Raw genomic sequence first — 17678 nt, 5'->3', positions numbered from 1 at the left:
GGCTTAGGTGTCCACTGCATTATACTAATATTAAAAATATATATATTAAGGAGGAGAAGCCTAGGCAGAGCCCCACAGATATGTCGGCGGCATGCAATATTGACATTAATTTCTTTATACTTGTCAGATAGGCTATACTGTAGGTGTACAGAAGGCTAATTCGTTATTTTTCTATTAGAATATTTTTTTATAAAGATAAGAGTTATATTGTTAGATTATAGTAGTAACTCTGGTATGCTAAAATGTTCTTCTTAACTGTCGGAGTCAGTTGGAGCAGCGGTGCGCTTCATATCATAGGCCTGCAGTATAATAGGCTAATAGCCACACCACAGCAAACCTTCACAAAAATGTATAAACTTTATTAAGGTAATATCAAAAGTAAGTCAAGACATTGTTTATAGGGAAAATACGAGTAGGATATTATATTGCCGCAAACACAACATTACAGTTGCAACTTCATTCGGCAAAAGAAAATGGCTCAACAGAATCAAGCAAAACACTTGCAAACTGGTTTTAACCTTCACAAAAGTTTTGAACAGGCTATATTGCAGCAGTTACCCAACAAATGACAGCAATAGGCTGATGATATTTATTTTACAACAAGATTACTTATAACTTATTTTACAGCAAATACAGAGCACACAATTAAAAAGACTTAATTTAAATACATTTTGCCAACGAAAATGTCTCAACAGAATGAAACAAAACATGTTTTGCATATTTAAAGAACTGTTTTAGATGAATAAATAGGTCTACAATAATAMATGATATACAATAATAATAATGATAAAACAAAAAGTATTATAAATAAAAACATTTTAACGTTCCAAAATTGCATCCTACTTTTAGTAAGTTGCACAGTTGCCTGCATTTGGCCGCACCAACATTCTTCTTATCTTTGTCCACTACACTATTAACACTTGTCCATATAGAGGCCATTCCCCTTGTAGCAGGTCTCTAGACTAACATTTTCCCTGGTGCACTGGTGCCACTAAGTCTTTCAGTTGGTGACACCAGCACATGCTTTCGTCGCACAAAGTCATTCACAGTGCTTTATTCAAATGTGTAATAGACTACTGAGATGGTATTGAAGAAATTAGTTGTTTCATCATCTTTTCATGTTGTGATTCTAAATATTTTAATGTACAAAATGTGCAACCTAATCCAGTGATTGTCATGCATTTTGGGTAGACAATTATAGAGCTGAATTTGCCTCCATCTTTATATGCTCTAATACCATAGGCTAATTTATTTAAGTAAGTGAAAACTCAAAACACATCACTAACTAAAGATAATACCTACTCATASTAGCCATGTATTAACCTAACAGTACATTTAATTTCCCCCAAAAAGTTGCAGTTGTAGCATACCGCTGAATGAGGCCTATGCACTAGCAATGGTCAATGTGCATGTCACGCTTTGTATCTCAAAGCCATATCAAATATCTTATTTGTAAAATAGTTGCTATTGAGCTCAAAATGGGGGTTGAACAATAAAATGTATGCCACAGGAGGAACGTGGCACCTTAATTGGGGAGGACAGGCTCGTGGTAATGGCTGGATCGGAATCARTGGAATGGTATCAAATACATGGTTTCCAATACGTTTTTTTACTCGTACAGCCAAATCAACGGGTCGCAAAATGCAACTAAATGGAGCACTGCCTTGTAGGCTTTTCACTATAGGCATACRGTCTAACTTCGTTCCATCTTCGCAATCAACAGTAGCCTTTGCCAAGGCTCCTCTGTCACTATAATTTTATTTATTGGCTTTTCATTTACTTTATCGTCCAAAATCTGCCAATTACCGGCTAATGGATAACCTGGTGTGCGTGTGTGCATGCGTGTGTGCGATAATATGTAACTGTGTATCTTTCCCTGCAGGCCAGGCGGTGACGTTCACTAGACAGTTCCTTCTCAGCCCGACAGCTGGTCGTAGACCAAGAGTTCCTGGCGTAGTGGTGATCATTGCAGACAAAAAATCATCCGACAACATCACTGTCCCAGCCAGTGCTGTCAAAGCCTCAGGTAGCCTCACACAGACTGTATAGAAAGCACTAACACACAAGCAGATATACAGCAGCTGCACATCTCTACTAATAGAATCTGCTACAATAATTGTTATCCCCACAGTCCCTTGTCACTGACTGTTTTAAAACAAAAATGTTGTACAGTAAATAAATACAATTCCAATATTTACATGACCGTGTGTGTGTCTATCAGGTGTCACAGTGCTGGCGGTGGGTATAGGTCGGGCGGACTCTGAAGAACTGCGCCAGGCGGTGACAGATGGCAGCACCCAGAACCTCCTATATGCTCGTGATGCCACCCAGCTTGGCACCCTGCACGCCGACCTGGCTGACCTGCTGTGTGGCGTCGCCAGGATACCAGAGGGAGGGGTGAGTTAAGAGGGGAAAAGGTGTTGGGGAGGTGAGAGAGAGATCCTGTAGATCCCATGATATTGCTGTCAATGTATGCTCTCCCAGTCAGTCAGTGAATCATTGCCAGGGACTCAGTGACAACAATATGGTGGAGTGCGTATGTTGTTTCCTATTAGGGCCCAGTGGCAGAGCCGTGTACCATACAGTGTCCTCGGGTGAGTTACTGTACTGTCCCTCATCCATCCACATACAGTAGCCATCATTACACTATCACCATACCTTTCAATTTGTGTGTGCTCTCTTTTTCATCCCTCTTTGCCCTGCTCTCGCTCTTATCTGTTCATTTTACTCTCTAGGGTGATCGAGGGGAGCGAGGAGAAAAGGTAACAATTGAATTGTTTTAATACCATGCTCTGTAATGTTGTCTTGGAAGCTCTATGGTCAGTAATTGTATCAGTTGTCCTGAAAAGTTACTGACCCTCTGTTACAGGGAGAGATAGGACGAGACGGTACTGACGGACGCAAAGGAGAGCCTGTGAGTCATTCACCACTGAATATTGATCTGTTGCTGGTAGCTCAAACATTAGCGTCTACTTATCATTCACTGAGATATTTAATTGTGTGTGTTCCAGGGTCGTGATGGTTTGCCTGGCAGGGACGGCCCCAGGGGGCCTGAGGGGCGACAGGGTCTGCCTGGCGGGAGTGAGGCCCCCTCAGTTGGTGTCAGAGGGGAGAAGGGGGAGAGGGTAAGTACATACACAAACACTTATACTCAACACTAGTACTGTTGTAGTGTTCTGCTGTATTTACTGTTGTTCCCTCTTCAGGGTTTTCCTGGTCTGGATGGGGGTCCAGGATTGCCAGGGCGACCAGGGACCCCGGGCCCTGGAGGAGTACCGGTGAGTAGTCAGGGACCGCAATCACAGTCAGGGCCAGTCCCAGTGTGTTAATCTAAAACCCAATAACACATGTTGTTATCCTGATGTTCTTATAAGTAGTAAATGGCCAACGGTTCATAGGAGCAGGAGCCTATCTCCTGTTTCTGTAGAGTGAGGCTGCTTGATGTACATCCCCTGGACAGGACACTAGTCTATCGCAGGGCCTAAGCCCCAATCCATCTCTTTAATGCTGAGCAGTGGCGATTCTAGCATGTAAATCTTGGTGGGGAAAACATTTTATAAAAGTGGGATGCATGCCAGCAAAGCCACTACACAACACAACACTAAACAATACATGAATTGCACTATAACGGTGACAAACGGTGCCTATCACCTGTTAGGGCCTACATAAAGCTGTCCCAACAGCAGAGTCCCAACAGCAGTCCCAACACCTTACCACTGCTACACCTGGCTATCAGCGGAGCCTATCTGGCAGTGAAACAGTTCATTCAGCCTCATTTACTGCCTTTTAAAAAAACATAGCTGATATGGCTGACTTGTTTAAACAAATGTGGTTTCTACTGACAATTGAGATGTACAAACTATGGCACAAGGGGACGACAAGCAGATAAGAGGCAATCCATAATTTTGATTAAGACATTAATGAGTGAGCTAGGACGGACGTAGTCAATATAACTATTCAAATCAAATTTAAATCAAATMAAACACATACACATGGTTAGCAGATGTTAATGYGAGTGTAGCAAAATGCTTGTGCTTCTTGTTCCAACRGTGMRGTAATATCTAACAAATAATCTAACAATTMCCCAACAATTACCTAATACACACAAATCTAAASGGGTGAATGAGAATATGTACATATAAATATATGAATGAGCGATGGTCGAGCGGCATAAGCAAGGTGCAGTAGATGGTATAAAATACAGTATATGCATGTGATATGAGTAATGTAAGGTATGTAAACATTATTAAAATGCCATTATTTAAAGTGGCATTGTTTAAAGTGACTAGTGATCCATTTATTAAAGTGTCCAGTGATTGGGTCTCAATGTGGGCAGCAGCCTCTGAGTTAGTGATTGCTGTTTAGTAGTCTGATGGCCTTAGATAGATAGAAGCTGTTTTTCAGTCTCTCGGTCCCAGCTTTGATGCACCTGTACTGACCATGCCTTCTGGATGATAGCGGTGTTAGGCAGTGGCTCGGTTGTTGTCCTTGATGATCTTTTTGKCCTTCCTGTGACATCGGGTGCTGTAGGTGTCATGGAGGGCAGGTAGTTTGTCCCCGGTGATGCGTTGTGCAGACCGCACCACCMTCTGGAGAGCCTTGCGGTTGAGGGCGGTGCAGTTGCCATACCAGGCTGTGATACACCCTGACAGGATGCTCTCGATTGTGCATCTGTAAAAGTTTATCAGGGTTTGTGTGACAAGACAAATTTCTTCAGCCTCCTGAGGTTGAAGAGGCGCTGTTGCACCTTCTTCACCACACTGTCTGTGTGGGTGGACCATTTCACCACTGCTTCTCCACATTTGGAGACCTTCTCCACTGCTGACCTGTCGATGGGGGGGTGCTCCCTCTGCTGTTTCCTGAAGTCCACAATCGTCTCCTTTGTTTTGTTGCCGTTGAGTGAGAGGTTGTTTTCCTGACACCATACTCCGAGGGCCCTCACCTCCTCCCTGTAGGCTGTCTTGTCGTTGTTGGTGATCAAGCCCACTACTGTTGTGTTGTCTGCAAACTTGATGATTAAGTTGGAGGCGTACATGGCCATGCAGTCGTGGGTGAACAGGCAGTACAGGAGAGGACTGAGCACACACCCTGTGGGGCCCCAGTGTTGAGGGTCAGTRAGGTGGAGATGTTGTTTCCTACATTCACCACCTGGGGACGGCCCATCAGAAAGTCCAGGACCCAGTTGCACAGGGAGGGGTTGGTACCCAGGGCATCCAGCTTGATGATGAGCTTGGAGGGTACTATGGTGTTGAATGCTGAGCTGTAGTCAATGAACAGCATTCTTACATAGGTATTATTTTTGTCCAGATGGGATAGGGCAGCACTTGTTCAGCACTTTTGAAATGTACTGCGACAGAATTCATAACATGGGCCGTTCTTGCAGTGTTTTCACTGTACACCGAGTCAGAACCGTAGGATAAATAAAGGGTCATATAAGCAGACAATGAAAGCTCTTACAATATTCGATGATTACATTTCTCAAAAACAGGTTATAGGGTATACATGTGCACCACCAAGTCAGAACAGTAGGCAAAATTAACCTCTACGGGATCGGTGTCGGGACAGTTGAGCTAACATGCGCTAATGTGATTAGTGTTACGTTGTACGGAAGAAGAACATTTCCTAGGACATAGACATGGGCAGAAAGCTTACATTCTTGTTAATATAACTGTACTGTCCAATTTACAGTAGCTATTAAAGTGAAAAAATACCATGCTATTGTTTGAGGAGAGTGCACAACAACAAAACTTTTAGCACGGAAACTGGTTTGATACATTCACCTCTGAAGGTAAATAAGGTACTTTCAGTAATCTTGCTCTGATTTGTCCCAGAGATAAAATGTAGCATCGTTTTGTTTGTTAAAATCMATTTTTATATTCAAAGGTAGGAACTGGGTTCTACAGTTTGAACCCCTGCTGTTCCACAAACCTCAAAGTTTTTCCTTTCAAATGGTATCAAGAATATGCATATCCTTGCTTCAGGTCCTGAGCTACAGGTAGTTTTAGGCAAAAATTGAAAAAAATGACCAAATTGTTAGGGTGAGGCACATGGGTTACTAACAGCTTACTACTCAACATACACTTAGTATTACTTTGTTAGCTACAGTATACATATCTCGCTGGCATATTACATAATTTATGAAGCAGCATACAAGACATTTTTGTACTCACCTTGTTGTGCTGTGTCATCAAACGTTGTCATCAAAGTCTGGGGGGGGTGGGAGGGGGGGTTGGGGTTGAATCATAATGACGTCAGTGATCTTCAGTTCGTAGCTCTAGAAAGAGGCCTGTGTTCCGAATGTACAATTCCGAGTTGGATGAAAGTTCAAAACATATTTTCTCAGTCATAGCTCGTTTTTCCAGAGTTCCCAGTTTTTTTTGAACTCACTAAATTCAGATTTTGCAGTTCCGAGTTAACAGTTGTTTTGAGCGTGGCACAAGTCATGCTTCATTGACAGCATGGACAATGTTGAATGTTTATAATTTTAAACTAGGTAAAGAGACCCTTAATCTTAGACCACACAGCCACTCCACTGAATAACAGGCTAATGATTGCTTTGCAATGTTTGCCGTTAGCCACTGATTCCTTCCAAACCACTCATTGTTGAATTTTCCAACTTGTTGTGTAATGTTTATGGCCAACGAGCACCAATACGTTTTATCTATAATTTCTCTTCATTATATATCTTCATATGACAAGGATTTGCCAGTAGATTGTCGACTTGATTCATGATGACTGCTAGCTAAGATTTTGAAAGTATCAGTCCAGTCAAAGCTACTGTAGATATGTGATTTGACAATTTTATCTGTGGCCAATGACCTTGAGCCTTCTTGGATGGGCACTTCTAATGTAACTCTATGGCAGCACCCAAGGGGCTTGAATTTTTTWGCTCTTCCCTTAGACTTAACTGTGACGTAGTGTCCCCATGAGTGACAGAACACTGAGCCAATCACCGCGCAACGCTCCGTATTTTCTGCTGGCTTGCCCCACCACAGAAAGCACTTAGCTAGGCTGAATCACCTGCATTTTGGAGCTGCCTTACTCAAGAAAACAAAAAAGAGACCATGTTTGTATGCAGATTTATTATCTCAATTATATATATATTTTTTTACATTGTTTGAAAACKTATATTTGACACGTGTTAATGCCAAAATAACATGCAAAACAGGAAAGGCCAAATAATGTGGCGCTCAAAACAGGCTCTGCCCCACCTGCTCTGAATGATGGTTCACCACTGATGCTGAGTGCCAAGCAGAGAGAGCAGCTGGTTCCATTTTTTGGTATGACTCGACCAGGGATCGAACCCTCAACCTTTCAATCTCAGGGCGGACACTCTAACCACTGACGCTGAGTTGTTCCAACCTGCTTTAGACGTTGTTTAACTATTTTGCTATTTTGTCTTTTTCAGGGTTCACAGGGGCTACCAGGTATCAGAGGAGATCCTGTGAGTATCACCCAGCAATGATCTGTTTATACTGTATCTAGCACTTATGTTTGTGTGTTGTTGTATTGTGAAGTCAGATTTTTGATGTTTTCTCTGTGGCAGGGTGATCCTGGGGTTAAAGGAACATCAGGGACAAAGGGTGACAGGGGCGACAGTGTGAGTACAGCACACCTCTTTTTCCTCAGTAAACTATATGTTGTAAATGATTGGAGACAGGTGCAGGAATTCATAATAGGGTGGATTTAATACTCCACCCAAAATATACAACATGYCATGAAAAGGCACGGGGACGAAGCCCAAAACAAACACGTATACAAAGACACAGGGATGTAACCCAAACAAAAGAGCAAGGTTAAACCTCTAATAAATACACAAGAYGAGACCTGCAATAACAAGTGCACAATACACGCAGCAYGAAAGCCGAAATAAAAAAGAACAGGTACTCACAGACCAATGGACATGGGAACAATAACTGACAAGACAATGGTGAACAGAGGGCACATRTATACAATTACTAATCAGGGGAATTGGAATCAGGTGTGCGTAATGAGACAGTTCAGYGRCGCCTAGAGTCCGGTGACGTAGACCTCCAGAACTGGTGCACAGAATTAGCAGCAGGACTGGGGGAATCTGTGACAGTATGTCATCCCATCTGCTGTTTGTGTGTTCGATGTTCACTAAGCTGGTTCTCTACTGGTGTTTCAGGGTGAGCCAGGGTCGGCTGTTTCAGGAGGAGGTCTGCCTGGCAGGAAAGGAGAACCAGGGGTCCCAGGATTACCAGTGAGACCGACACACACACACACACACACACAGTCAGACACACACATGCACGTGTGATTGTAGGTCAAATTCTCTTCAGTTGAATGAAATCTTTGTGATGATGAATGATATTTCTCTGTTACCTAGGGTACCACAGGGCGTCCAGGAACTGACGGGGCCAAGGGCTTTGTGGGACCTGCAGGGATCCCAGGACAGGACGGTCGCCCCGGGATACCAGGTGCCCTTGGCCTCTCCATCAAGGTCAGTTACCCTGGTCTGGTCCTTGACACACTAACTAGTGAACAGACCACATGGGAAGAAAGACACTAATTCAAGTAGCATGTAACCTGTATGTATACTGTGAATATCACGAGTGGCCACACGGGGGAGAAAGACACTAATTCAAGTAGCATGTAACCTGTATGTATACTGTGAATATCACGAGTGGCCACACGGGGGAGAAAGACACAAATTCAAGTAGTCTGTAACCTGTAAGTGTAAGGACCGACGCCGGACAGGAGAAGCAGGTACAGGGAGTCAAACATTTAATAGGGAACGGACATTGAACACGACAGAAACGGCGTCAGCACACGGGTAAACAAGGACATATGACAAACATCAATCCCGAAGCAGGGAACAGAGCTAGGGAACAGACAGATATAGGGAAGGCAATAACACAAGTAATAGAATTCGGCTGAGTCCAATGAGTGCAGATGCGCGTGATGGGGAAAGGCAGGTGTGCGTATTGATGGTGGCTTGATTGCGTAATCCTGGGGAGTCTGGCGCTCGGAAGAGTGGGAACAGGCGTGACAATATGTCAAATCAAATCAAATGTATTTATATAGCCCTTCTTACATCAGCTGATATCTCCAAGTGCTGTACAGAAACCCAGCCTAAAACCCCAAACAGCAAGCAATGCAGGTGTAGAAGCACGGGGGCTAGAAAAAACTCCCTAGAAAGGCCAAAACCTAGAGAGGAACCAGGCTATGAGGGGTGGCCAGTCCTCTTCTGGCTGTGCCGGGTGGAGATTATAACAGAACATGGCCAAGATATTCAAATGTTCATAAATGACCAGCATGGTCAAATAATAATAATCACAGTAGTTATCGAGGGTGCAGCAAGTCAGCAAGTCAGCACCAAGTCAGTAAATGTCAGTTGGCTTTTCATAGCTGATCATTAARAGTATCTCTACCGCTCCTGCGGTCTCTAGAGTTGAAAACAGCAGGTCTGGGACAGGTAGCACGTCCGGTGAACAGGTCAGGGTTCCATAGCCGCAGGCAGAACAGTTGAAACTGGAGCAGCAACACGGCCAGGTGGACTGGGGACAGCAAGGAGTCATCATGCCAGGTAGTCCTGAGGCATGGTCCTAGGGCTCAGGTCCTCCGAGAGAGAAAGAGAGAATTAGAGAGAGCATACTTAAATTCACACAGGACACCGGATAAGACAGGAGGGGTCAGGAGACACTGTGGCCCCATCCGATGATACCCCCGGACAGGGCCAAACAGGAAGGATACTGTGTACTGTGAATGTATACTGTGAATGTCACGAGTGGACACACGGGGTTGGAAGAGAGTTGCTACTCATTTCGCAGGCACCTCATCAGTTCAGGTTCAATTGAAGTTACTCCCAAAAACATGCCCCTTTTCAAAAGTGCTTAGATGGTTCAAACTTCGGGTGATGGAAGTGCTGTGAGGGATGTTCATACATATTTTACTTCTTCATGTAAAATGTATCCTAACCTTGAGAATAACCCCCAACAGTCTGTCTGTKATATGATAACGTGGAAAACGAAAACATGATTAGATTTCTAGGTTCTTTTCATGTGTCATTTAAAAATGATTGGTTCTGTTGAGATGTATAAGAGTGACCTTAGGAACCTTTTAATATCTCTGTCATCCTCCTCTGTATCTTGTAATTTTCCACCTGATYGTACCCTTCCATCGGTTTCCTTGACAACAAGATACTCTTCAGACTTAGAGGCCTTGATATTTCGTCATAGTGCAGTAGACGGGYAGTGTGATTGTGTGCATGTCTGGGAGTCTAATGTATTCCTATACTGGGATGTATGATATAGCGTCTGCGGAACAACAAARCTCAATCACTAATCATTTCATTCTTTCTCTCTCCTCTCTCTTTCCACCCTTTTAGGGAGATAAGGGCAGCACAGGAGAGCGGGTGAGTCATCCAGTGCTGTTCCCAGCTTGTCTTGTAGATTCATTGCAGATATCTCTGTAGGAATGACAAGAGGATAATGATTGTCACATCTATTTTATTTCTGTCTGTCTGTGTGTTTGTCTGTCTTGCTTACAGGGACCTCCAGGAGTGGGCAGTGGCTCGGCTGTAAAGGGGGAGAAGGGATCACCGGTAAGATTTGTCAATCACTGGACATGTGTCATTTGTGTGTCTTTGTGTATGTGTGTCTGCATTTGCATCGTGCTGATCTCTGGGGTGATAATTATACTGTCTAGGGCTGCTACGGTGACCGTATTACCGCAACACCGGCAGTCACGAGACATGATCGTAGTCAAATTCCATGTGACATGACAGTTGTCATAGTAACTAGGCTTCTCCAAAACTGTGCTCTGATGCCGCTGATGGTCGTTAGAAGCCTACCAAACTTGCYAACGGCCAGTTGCTAATGGCCTGGAACTCAGYGCTCTCTTGTCCCTCTAGTCTAACCACTCTGACATCAATGCAAATGCAATTGAAAAATCACATCGAACACTTCACCTGTTGCAYAGCGAGAGCCAGCTCCTCATAGCTGGTTGATGCATGGAATTTAAATAATTGTTCCTAGAAGCCCATGTTGYGCAAAATTTCTATAGACAATGCAATTGCAAGAGAAAATTGTTTTTCTTTTAAAAAAGGAGGATCTCATCAGCTTTCTATAGGCTAGGCCTACTATATTTATTCTTCAACTTTTCTAATATTAAGCACATTGCTTCCCTTTACAACCGTAGTAGCCTACCTGGCTGGCAGGAAAATGAACTGTGGGAAAAGCGTCCTCYATTTGCTATGCAAGTGCATGATAATGGCCCACTCTAAATGAAAACTAATTTCACACATACAGTACCAGTCAAAAGTTTGGACACACCTACTCATTCCAGGATTTTTCTTTATTTGTACTATTTTCTACATTGTAGAATAATAGTGAAGACATCAAATCTATGAAATAACACATGGAATCATGTAGTAACCAAAAAAGTGTTAAACAAGTCAAAATATATTTTATATTTCAGATTCTTCAAAGTAGCCACCCTTTGCCTTGATGACAGCTTTTGCAAATTTGGCCTGCAGGCCGCCAGTTGGGGAACCCTGCTATAGGCCTAGGACCCCTGGAACCAGGTTGGAGAGCCCATAGCCTACAKAGCCTAGTGAAACGTGTTCTTAWAAGCCCAGTCATCACGTGTGAAAACAGTTTTGACTGGCCACTATTTCAGAGGATCCCAGCTTTTTCGTGCTGCTATATTTATTGCTTAAATTTAAGCACATTAATCCACTTTACAATCGGTGTAGCCCACCTGGCATATTGAAATGTGCTGGAAGCACTTCCTMCATTCGCTATTCGAGTGCAGGCTACAGATGACATGTTTTTTTTTTGTTGGTGGGCCATTCTAAATAAAAAATAATTCCACACATACACTGAGTGTACAAAACATTAAGAACACCTGCTCTTTCCATGAGATAGACTGACCAGGTGAATCCAGGTGAAGGCTATGATCCCTTATTGATGTCACCTGTTAAATCCACTTCAATCAGTGTAGATGAAGGGGTGGAGACAGGTTAAAGAAGGATTTTAAGCCTTGAGACAATTGAGACATGGATTGTGTATGTGTGCCATTTATAGGGTGAATGGGCAAGACWAAATATTTTGGTGCCTTTGAGCGGGGTATGGTAGTAGGTGCCAGGCACTCCGGTTTGTGTCAAGAACTGCAATGCAGCTGGGTTTTTCACATTCAACAGTTTCCTGTGTGTATCAAGAATGGTCCACCACCCAAACGACATCCAACCAACTTGACACAACTAAACATTGTTGTCAACATGGGCCAGCATCCCTGTGGAATGCTTTTGACACCTTGTACAGTCCATGCCCCGACAWATTGAGGCTTTTCTATTTCTATTTTATTCAGCTATGTTCAATTGTCTTCCTCTTACTATAAAATAATATAAAATAATGCTACTGGACTTATAAGCAAATCTTGTCTGGCTAAATTAACTAGTGTAGCTCACAGCCAAATGGCATAGCCAGATCAGGGCCTAACATAAGGACAACTCATACTAATCTGTTCTGAAATAGGCTGCATGTTTCTTAAGACCTGCCTAAACTAAATAATGGATTATTGTGATGGTGTAGGCTATATTACATCGATGTATTAGACTTTTTAAAATTCCAAAGGTCCGCATCAGCAGCTTGTAGTCTATGCATGGAGGCCCGGAGATGCTAAACACGTTGATGTTAATTAACGGTCTATTACTGGTGGAGAATGGCATTAATTCATTACCCGATGACAATTTCATGACCGCCACAGCCCTATTCGTGCTCAAATCAAATCAAATCAAATTTCATTTGTCACATACACATGGTTAGCAGATGTTAATGCGAGTGTAGCGAAATGCTTGTGCTTCTAGTTCCGACAATGCAGTAATAACCAACGAGTAATCTAACCAACAATTCCACAACTACTACCGTATACACACAAGTGTAAAGTGATAAAGAATATGTACATAAAGATATATGAATGAGTGATGGTACAGAACGGCATAGCAAGATGCAGTAGATGGTATAGAGTACAGTATATACATATGAGATGAGTAATGTAGGGTATGTAAACATTATATTAAGTGGCATTAGTTTAAAGTGGCTAGTATACATTTTACATACATTCCATCAATTCCAATTATTAAAGTGGCTGGAGTCGAGTCAGTATGTTGCAGCGGCCACTAAATGTTAGTGGTGCTGTTTAACAGTCTGATGGCCTTAAGGATAGAAGCTGATTTTCAGTCTCTCGGTCCCTGCTTTGATGCACCTGTTACTGACCTCGCCTTCTGGATGATAGCGGGGTGAACAGGCAGTGGCTCGGGTGGTTCTTGTCCTTGATGATCTTTATGGCCTTCCTGTGACATCGGTGTGTAGGTGTCCTGGAGGGCAGGTAGTTTGCCCCGGTGATGCGTTGTGCAGACCTCACTACCCTCTGGAGAGCCTTACGGTTGTGGCGGAGCAGTTGCCGTACCAGGCGGTATACACGCCCGACAGGATGCTCTCGATTGTGCATCTGTAGAAGGTTTGAGTGAATTTCTTCAGCCTCCTGAGGTTGAAGAGGCGCTGCTTCGCCTTCTTCACAACGCTGTCTGTGTGGGTGGACCAATTCAGTTTGAGCCCTCCCACTACTGTCCCGTCGATGTGGATAGGGGGTGCTCCCTCTGCTGTTTCCTGAAGTCACAATCATCTCCTTTGTTTTGTTGACGTGAGTGTGAGGTTATTTTCCTGACACCACACTCCGGGCCCTCACCTCCCTGTAGCCGTCTCGTCGTTGTTGGTGATCAAGCCTACACTGTAGTGTCGTGCAAACTTGATGATTGAGTTGGAGCGTGCATGGCCACGCAGTCGTGGGTGAACAGGAGTACAGAAGGGTCAAAGCACCCTGTGGGCCCCAGTTGAGGTCAGAGGTGAGATGTGTTACTACCCTCACCCACCTGGGCGCCGTCAGGAAGTCCGTACCCGTGCACACGCGGGGTCAGACCAGGTCTCGAGCTTATGACGAGTTGGAGCGTACTATGGTGTTAAATGCTGAGCTTAGTCATGAACAGCATTCTCACATAGGTATTCCTCTTGTCCAGATGGGTAGGGGCAGTGTGCAGTGGTTGCGATTGCGTCGTGATATGGTCCTTGACTAGTCTCGCAAAACACTTCATGATGACGGAAGTGAGTGCTACGGGGCGTAGTCATTTAGCTCAGTTACCTTAGCTTTCTTGGGAACAGGAACAATGGTGGCCCTCTTGAAGCATGTGGGAACAGCAGACTGGGATAAGTTATTTAGTCTGTCTGGGAGCAAGACATCCTGGTCCGCGACGGGGCTGTTTTCATTTTGTAATCCGTGATTGACTGTAGACCCTGCCACATACCTCTTGTGTCTGAGCTGTTGAATTCGACTCTACTTTGTCTCTATACTGGCACTTAGCTTGTTTGATTGCCTGCAGAGGAATAGCTACACTGTTTGTATTCGGTCATGTTTCCGGTCACCTTGCCCTGGTTAAAAGCAGTGGTTGCGCTTTCAGGTTTACGCGAATGCTGCCATCAATCCACGGTTTCTGGTTTGGGAATGTTTTAATCGTTGCTGTGGGTATTACATCGCCGATGCACTTTCTAATGAACTCGCTCACCGAATCAGCGTATTCGTCAATGTTGTTGTTGGACGCAATGCGGAACATATCCCAATCCACGTGATCGAAGCAGTCTTAAGCGTGGAATCAGATTGGTCGGACCAGCGTTGAACAGACCTGAGCGCTGGAGCTTCTTGTTTTAGTTTCTGTTTGTAGGCTGGAAGCAACAAAATGGAGTCGTGGTCAGCTTTTCCGAAAGGAGGGCGGGGAGGGCCTTATATGCGTCGCGAAGTTAGAATAACAATATCCAGGTTTTACCAGCCCTGGTAGCACAATCGATATGCTGATAGAATTTAGGGAGTTTTGTTTCAGATTAGCCTTGTTAAAATCCCCAGCTACGATGAATGCAGCCTCAGGGTGTGTGGTTTCCAGTTTACATAGAGTCAGATAAAGTTCGTTCAGGGCATCGATGTGTCTGCTTGGGGGGGAATAATACGGCTGTGATTATAATCGAAGAGAATTCCCTTGATAGATAATGCGGTCGACATTTGATTGTGAGAATTCTAAGTCAGGTGAACAGAATGACTTGAGTTCCTGTATGTTGTTATGATCACACCACGTCTCATTAATCATAAGGCATACCCCCCGCCCCTCTTCTTACCAGAAAGATGTTTGTTTCTGTCGGCGCGATGCGTGAAGAAACCAGCTGGCAGCACCGACTCCGTTAGCGTCTCTCGAGTGAGCCATGTTTCCGTGAAGCAAAGAACGTTACAGTCTCTGATGTCTCTCTGGAATGCTACCCTTGCTCGGATTTCATCAACCTTGTTGTCAAGAGACTGGACATTGGCGAGTAGTATGCTAGGGAGTGGAGCACGATGTGCCCGTCTCCGAAGCCTGACCAGAAGACCGCTTCGTTTGCCCCTTTTACGGCGTCGTTGTTTAGGGTCGCCGGCTGGGATCAGATCCATTGTACTGGGTGGAAGGCAAAACACAGGATCCGCTTCGGGAAGTCATATTCCTGGTCGTAATGATAGTGAGGTGACGTTGCTCTTATATTCAGTAGTTCCTCCCGACCGTATGTAATGAAACCTAATATTACCTGGGGTACCAATGTAAGAAATAACACGTAAAAAAAAAAATACTGCATAGTTTCCTAGGAATGCGAAGCGAGGCGGCCATCTCTGTCGGCGCCGGAAGTAGCTGTGTCTATGGTTTGATGTGTGTGTGTTACCATCATTTATGTATTTTGTTGGTTTCAGGGTTCTGATGGAAACCCAGGAGCTCAAGGTCCCAGAGGACTTACAGGACAACAGGGAGCCAAAGGAGACAAGGTTGGTTGTGTTGTGTGGTCTGTGTGTGTGTGTGAAAGAGAAAGTGTGTACTGAGTGTTTTTGATGTTTCAGGGAGCGAGTGCAGAGGGGTTGCCAGGACCGTCTGGGAAGGCAGGAGAGCCTGGTGACCGGGTAGGACACACATTCACATGCATACATATCTGTTACATATCATGTGCAGTATATTCCAACAGTGTAGTATTTGTGTGATTTAGGGTCCCCGTGGTTCTGCTGGAGGCCTTGGAGTCAAGGTAAGACAATACAAAACATTAGATACAATCTCCATATTTGGGTCTAGAATTGATGAAACAATTGATATTTGGGTGGATGGATGACCCTGCTYTCTCTGTCTTCTCAGGGGGACCGTGGCCAGCCAGGTGAGCCTGGATCACAAGGTGACAGGGTGAGTAAGGATAGAGACCCTTTAACCCATTTTRACTCCTGCTGTTAAACTGGTGTGTCTGCTGTGGGTTGTAACTGACTTGTCTTTCCAGGGGGAGAGAGGACTTGCTGGCTTGCTAGGGGAGAGGGTGAGTACAGTACCATGCATTTGGTTATGCTTCTTTTCACTGTGACCTTGTTCATGACAATTAAGCTAGATATTGTACAGTTACATTGTAGGAATATCACACGTGTTTTACATGTTCATGTTTTCACTAGTATTCATCCTCACTCACTCACTTCTACTCCTACACTGAACCGAATCCATTAATATTAGCATGAAGGTCACAGGTATTCGAAAAGCCTGCTGAGAGCCGTGCCATGCAGTGTGTTGTCCTGACCACACTGTGGCGCTGTGTGTTTCAGGGGGAGAGTGGACAGCCAGGCTCTACAGGGGCTCCAGGYCTGAGGGTGAGTAACTATATCTTACTGTACCTCTATTGGTCTCTCTCTTCATGGCATATTTGGGTCATCTTCACACCATGACCCACCACTATTGATTACTGTCATCTAGTTATAGGATTTGATTATACAAGCTACAGCTTTAGAGAATTGTGATATTTTATCAGCATTTGTGAGTGTGTGAGTCATGTGTGTACGTGTGAGTTAGTCTGTGTTGATTTGCTTGCAGGGTTTGCCTGGCACCAGTGGACTACCAGGGGAGAAGGTGAGACTAACGCAGTCTGACTGACTCTTTGATCAATCGAAGTGAATCTCCACAAAATAAACATGACTGAACAATGTAATGTAATCACAACAACCACATCAACTAAACATAGATGAACATTAGATAAAAACATCCTAACTTCTCTGTCTCCAGGGCAGCGAGGGCGCTAAGGGAGAACCTGGCCGGAGTGTGAGTCACCTCATAGCTACATGATTTATTTTGATGCCTCATGGTTAGATAGACCGATATGATTAATATTACATGGATATGATATCTCATCCTCTGTATCATTCTACACATCCAGGGGCCAGGCTTRGGTGGGAAGAAAGGTGAACAGGCAAGTTGCCCACTTTGACTTCCTCATACTGCAATGGTTGATATGTTGATGTACTGTACACAGTAACAATGCTTTCTCCATAGACTCATTCTCTCGTCCCCCTCTCCTCTCCTCCCTCAGGGTGAGCCGGGTCTGCCAGGTCTGGAGGGGCCCAGGGGCCAGAAAGGCGAGCTAGCCCAGAAAGGTGAAAAAGTGAGTTGGTACCCACAGGGTACATGATAGCGCGCTGCATGAAACTGGCACTGCTTGCCCTTGGGTGGTGTGTGTACAGGTGATTTAACGATGCTCTCTATGCAAGTGGGTATAAATGTTTCCTGCTGTTCATCTCTCTTTATGCTCCTCACTGTTTCTCATTCTCTAATTTCTCTCTCTCTTGCA

General features: G+C 44.2%; 1 protein-coding gene across 2 annotated transcripts in view; it reads left to right on the top strand.

The window, feature by feature from the left end:
- Positions 1 to 17678, top strand: part of LOC111970676 (collagen alpha-1(VII) chain) — a 134006-nt gene that overhangs the window by 65062 nt on the left and 51266 nt on the right. For both annotated transcript variants that reach the window (XM_070445616.1, XM_070445615.1), the window contains exons 28-50: positions 1883 to 2026; positions 2222 to 2397; positions 2556 to 2594; positions 2736 to 2762; positions 2870 to 2914; positions 3012 to 3125; positions 3207 to 3278; positions 7409 to 7444; positions 7547 to 7600; positions 8150 to 8224; positions 8351 to 8464; positions 10352 to 10378; positions 10514 to 10567; positions 15784 to 15855; positions 15928 to 15987; positions 16071 to 16106; positions 16214 to 16258; positions 16350 to 16385; positions 16663 to 16707; positions 16928 to 16963; positions 17117 to 17152; positions 17268 to 17300; positions 17421 to 17492. In XM_070445616.1, the coding sequence (XP_070301717.1) occupies positions 1883 to 2026; positions 2222 to 2397; positions 2556 to 2594; positions 2736 to 2762; positions 2870 to 2914; positions 3012 to 3125; positions 3207 to 3278; positions 7409 to 7444; positions 7547 to 7600; positions 8150 to 8224; positions 8351 to 8464; positions 10352 to 10378; positions 10514 to 10567; positions 15784 to 15855; positions 15928 to 15987; positions 16071 to 16106; positions 16214 to 16258; positions 16350 to 16385; positions 16663 to 16707; positions 16928 to 16963; positions 17117 to 17152; positions 17268 to 17300; positions 17421 to 17492 (1448 nt within the window). The remainder of the gene's footprint in view (positions 1 to 1882; positions 2027 to 2221; positions 2398 to 2555; positions 2595 to 2735; positions 2763 to 2869; positions 2915 to 3011; positions 3126 to 3206; positions 3279 to 7408; positions 7445 to 7546; positions 7601 to 8149; positions 8225 to 8350; positions 8465 to 10351; positions 10379 to 10513; positions 10568 to 15783; positions 15856 to 15927; positions 15988 to 16070; positions 16107 to 16213; positions 16259 to 16349; positions 16386 to 16662; positions 16708 to 16927; positions 16964 to 17116; positions 17153 to 17267; positions 17301 to 17420; positions 17493 to 17678) is intronic.

This window comes from Salvelinus sp. IW2-2015, linkage group LG11 (genome assembly GCF_002910315.2).
Source record: "Salvelinus sp. IW2-2015 linkage group LG11, ASM291031v2, whole genome shotgun sequence".
Classification (NCBI taxonomy): Eukaryota; Metazoa; Chordata; class Actinopteri; order Salmoniformes; family Salmonidae; genus Salvelinus; species Salvelinus sp. IW2-2015.
Note: the sequence above shows the minus strand (reverse complement) of the source record. Positions and strands in the feature narration are given on the sequence as shown.